We start from the raw sequence: 4968 nt of genomic DNA, 5'->3' as shown, positions 1-4968 counted from the left end.
GGGAAATGGAGTTTAGCACCACCCTGTATGTTTGTGGCTCTTATTGCACCTTCCAAATTGTCTGTTCCCAGATTAGATCCATTTATGTATTATTTTCTACATTGTATTTCCTTTCAATCCAAGCACTTTTGTAGTCAATACTGGCCACAGATGTAACATAAGGCTCTGCTTCTTTTAACTGGGTGGGGAGCAAGGGGAGGAGAGAACAGGGACAAAAAAACCAACCAAACAAAAAAAAAAAAAACAAACCAAAAACCATCAACCAGACTTTAGTGATCAGATTAGACTGAAAGATATTTATTTAGAAACAACAGCTTTGGTATTTTAAAACCAAATGACCTTTAAATCACTAGAAAGTGGGATATCTCCCCCCATAGCCAAAACAAATCAATGCACAAAGTCTCAATCTGCTTAGACTAGGAAACCTGCACATCAGCATTTCCAAGTGTAAATCCGGAAAACAATTTCATTAAATTGGTTTTGCACTCTACAATAATAAAGGCTGAAAAACCTGTTACCAGCACTTAGATCTACAGTTCAATTGACTGCCTTGTAACTGAAGTGGAGGCAAAATTATCAACATCCTCCCCCTCCCCCCAAGCAATAAATTAAAAAATGTATACCAGAAAGGAAGTTACACTAAAGTTTTCTAGTTAAGTTAACTCTCTGAAGGGAATCACCATACTTTATTTTCCTGTAAAATTAAAAAAAAAAAAAAAAATCAAAATATCAAAGGACTTAGTCTATCTTCAAGTATTTTCACCAAATGGATTACTCTTAGGGAACTGAACAGCTTACAAGGAAAAAGAAACATCTGTTACACAAGCTTCTGGGATAAACTCTTGAATAACCACACCTTCCAAGTCTCATTCCTCTCTTAACAAGGCACAAAAGGATTGTTGCTTTCAAAAGGTCCTTGTTCTCAGCTGCAAAATTGTCAGATGTCTTGTGCAAATGGAGGCTGAAAGCAGGACTAAGCTCACTTGGACACTGGGATGTTCCCATTCAATTAATGAAACAGGGTGTTATTTCAACGCCATTCATCTTGCTTACTGCTACAGAGATTTTGAGCTTCAGCTGGCTTCCACTTCATCCCTGTTTCTGGAATCAAGTTCTGCATCATCTTCATTTTAAGTAGGTCCAATTAAGACGAGGCAACAGACTTGTTTGCTCTACACTGCAAGGCTTTTTGCAGTGTCAAGAAGGAAGAGGTGTTACATCAGCCCTGGTGTGTAGCTGTGAAGCTTCGCGGCATTTCAGAGACTAGTGTCAGGGACAGTTACCTGTAGTAATGGTTAATAAGTCATTTTGTAAAAGGCAGAAGGCAAGTCTTGTAGATGAAAAAGGCAACCAGATAGACAGCAGTGAAAAAAGGACATAATTTTATAATCTTAAGGACAGATTTCAGGATGCATGTCAGGGCACAGCTGTATACACAGTAATTGAAATTACTTCCTGACCACTTCTTCCTTCTGCACTAAGGTTTTGAGCATGATCATAGGCTTATAACTGCAGTTGTCTTTGATACACATATCTATCCTACCTCTTCCTAGGTTAGTTTGTCGAGGCACAAGTACCTTGCATTCTCATTCTTTCCATGGACAACAGGTATTCAGACCTGCTTGGGATCAGGCCTGATTTCCAGTGCTCAACGTTACAAATTGCCAAATCGCTTTAAACACCCCTTACATACTGACTGTCAAGTTTAGTCCAGTACCTTCGGCCCAGCCTTAGCTATCTAAAATTGAACTTACTTTTATAATTTGGAAAAACAGGGCAATCTAAACCTAGAACTTTTCCTCCAACAGCGCTATTTAACTATGTCCCTTTTTATCCCCCCCCGCTTTTTTTTTTTTTTTTTAAATGCAAGCTACATTTAACTCTGTTCAACCCTAAGGAGGGATGCCTCTGAAGAATATGGCTAGCTCACACATCTTTCATTTCCACTCTGTATCAACACACAAACAGAAAGTACCAGTACTAAGAGCAGAAATCACTGTCTATTTTCTATTCTGTGCTAAGTTTTTACTAGCAACTAAGTTTTCTAAGGCAACTCAAAACAAGACTTTCAAATTCTTTACACCAAAGTGAGATGCAGTAGAGCTTGAAGTCAGAACCTCCAACTCACAGTAAAAAGCACTCGGTACTCTTCTTAACACAGCTATGTATTTTGTCTGAATGGGAGAAACGCTAACTCAGCACCTTCCCAAAATGATGGTGGTAGATGTGGTTTGATGGAGGACTGCACAGCATCTATAAATCTGTGAACACTTAGGAGTAGTCCGAACAAGTCAGCACCTTCACTTAAGAACACCAGCTTGCATTTGTGTGTTCTTGTATGACACATCACATGTTCAAACCAGGCAGACAAGTGTGCACGTCTCCCACACGGTAGTAAAGGCAAGTATAGCAGCTCATTCACAAGCATTCTGATACTGCGTAACAAGAAACATCATCTCGTTACACAGCTGGAATTGTTGGCTTAAAAACAAGCAATGTCCTACACCAATGTGTGGAAAAAGGACTGTGCCCGCCTTGATCTGCAGCCTCACAAACGTTTAAGAAGGACAGATGTTGGATTTACCTTTTCTAATGTTTGTGAGCCCTACTGCTCCAACCCCTGCCCTAATCCTACTTCTTGCAAGAAGAGGTCACAGATCACTTATTGCAAGAGAGACTGAAAATCCTCACAGTCCAAGACAGAACCTCCCTAGGCACAGCTGACAGAAAATCAGGTTGACAACACTCAGTGGACAGCAGCCAAAAGCAGCAGCCTTATACCTTACTCCTGAAGAGCGGCTTGGCTCCTGGCCCGCAATATTCATTGTAGATGAGTTTGAACAGAAACAAGTGAAACAATGTGATTAAGGAGGCCACGCTGAACCAGAACAGGAAGGGTAAGCCTGGGTATTGCTTGGCCATGTGCTCCTCATGAGCCAGAATAGCTTTTAGATGGAGCGTGTGTCTCAGGTCCTGCAAGTGGATCAAATCTGTTGATATATAAAGCAGTGGCGTGATGGGTTGAGTCACCATGACGGGGAATGTATGACCTCGTGCCTCTGAGGTCAGCTCCACAGGCTCATTCATACAGCCTGCCTCACAGGCATATAGTCTAACTGGCTTGTCTTGGAACTTCACAGACACATGCAGGAAGGGCTTTCCTTCAGCATCCAGCAGAACAGCTAGATTAATCAAGTCCTTATTGTAATGGATCCCACGTAAGGAATAGCTGTTATGAAGTACATCAGGGTCAGCCTGAAACTGAAGATGGTTTTCTGTGAACTGCAGACCCCCAAAACTAAGCACCATTCCCTGCATAAGTCCATGGACTCCAGCTGCCACAAGACCCTTGCATCCCCGTTTCTGGAGAGTTAGCTTCCACAGGTCTGACAGTTGCAAGATCTGGGTGACACTGGTCAGCTTTGCTGGCCACAGGTTCTCTGCATGCATGGTCGCGTGGCCACTGAAGCAGTGGTCAGCATAGTTCAAGCTGGCTTCCATTTTTTCTCTGTCCTCGCCACTAATGAGTGGATCTAGCAGAGGAGCTGGCATGCTTGACAGGACATAGTAGAGGGTCATGTTAACAGTCTCACTGGATGGTGTATGCGAATCTGTGATCTTTCTCATTTCAACCCCTGTAATAAAAGAAAACAACCAAGAGTCAGAGGATCACACACGAATATGATGCTAACTAGGAGAAAAAGAAGATCACATGCGCATGCCGTGGTTGAATACACAGGCATTCTTTGTAACATCTAAGAAACCTCTGCCTATAAAACACTGAAGTGCAAACGCTTCCTTGCATTTTCTTAGACACTGTCTTTGCTACTTGAAGTTTGAAAGCCAAGCTCCTGCTAAAAGCAAAGCTCGTTTAACACGTGGATGCCTTATGGAGCTGTCACCATGACTCCGCAAGAATGATCTGTCAAAGGAACATTTATCTTTTTACTGGCTATAAAGTAGCAAGTTCTACCTTACTTGGGCAGCTGCTCTTTTATGCAAGGCCATTAAAATCTTAAGAAAAAGCATCCTTGTAGGACAGTCCTTAACTTCCATGAAGAAATCTGTCCTTTATACTGTCACTAGAGGTCAACTCTATTTCCAACTTAGAGCTGACATGCTGGGCAAATCAGCAAAGTTCCTGAAGACATGAAAGCCAGCACATCCAGTTATGATTAGAAATGTTCTTCTACCATTTCCTTTATGCAGTAAGGAATAGTCCATTTTTGTAAAGTACGCTGGGTTCCAAACCAGGAACGCTGTTTTATTATCCCATAACGTGCCTTCTGGCCCCTGAGAGAAACCCGTCAGGAAGAGTGGAGCCCCTGGAGACCTTACAGCAAGTGACCAGGTCACCGAGCTTTCAGCTGCCCTCTAAAGCAACCCTTCGGAAGTTGAGCATCGCTCTCCTTACCCGAAATGAACAGGTCAGACCACGTCTGTTGGTGCTCCTGGAAAAGATCTTCCACCCCCATCTGCATCACCTCCAGCATCTCCTTCTTGGCCGACTCCCTCAGCTTGCTGAAGGTCTCCTCCAGCCTGGAGACCTCGATGGGCTCCGAGGTGTACACCACAGAGAGCACGGTTTCGTCAAAGTGGGATTTGGGCGCCACCTGCACCCGGCTCACGAGCTTCTTGGCAGCCACCACCATAAGCACCACCTTGGGGCTCCCGGCCAGCAGCAGGCGACCGGAGGAGAGCAGGAACTGCCGCTCCTCCACCTTCTCCAGGCTGGTGGCGAAGCGGCCGCCCAGCGAGGGCGCAGAAGCCGGGGCCGAGGCCTCGAAGGCGGCCACCCGCTCGGTGGGGTTGGCGATGCGGATGCGCTGCAGGTAGAGATGCGGCCGGCTCCGGTGGGCCACCACCTCCTCCCGCACCGTCACGCAGTCCCCGGCGCCGGCCCCGGGCCCCGTCTGAACGCACCGCACCCTCCGCACGGCGCCGTCCCGCAACGCCGCCAGCGCCGCC

At 45.1% G+C, this 4968-nt stretch overlaps 1 protein-coding gene across 1 annotated transcript; it reads right to left on the bottom strand.

The window, feature by feature from the left end:
• Positions 1-282: 282 nt before the first annotated feature.
• On the bottom strand, positions 283-4967 carry KIAA2013 (KIAA2013 ortholog; the record flags this gene model as incomplete). The annotated part of the gene is made up of 3 exons (XM_010577522.1): positions 283-1283; positions 2782-3635; positions 4415-4967. Coding segments are annotated over 3 exons (1434 nt in total), but the record flags the coding sequence as incomplete, so codon positions are not given.
• Position 4968: the final 1 nt, after the last annotated feature.

The sequence above is a fragment of the Haliaeetus leucocephalus genome, unplaced genomic scaffold (genome assembly GCF_000737465.1).
Source record: "Haliaeetus leucocephalus isolate CR32 unplaced genomic scaffold, Haliaeetus_leucocephalus-4.0 Scaffold556, whole genome shotgun sequence".
In the NCBI taxonomy this organism is placed as follows: domain Eukaryota; kingdom Metazoa; phylum Chordata; class Aves; order Accipitriformes; family Accipitridae; genus Haliaeetus; species Haliaeetus leucocephalus.
The sequence above is the reverse complement of the archived record's forward strand: the minus strand, read 5'-3'. Positions and strand labels throughout refer to the sequence as shown.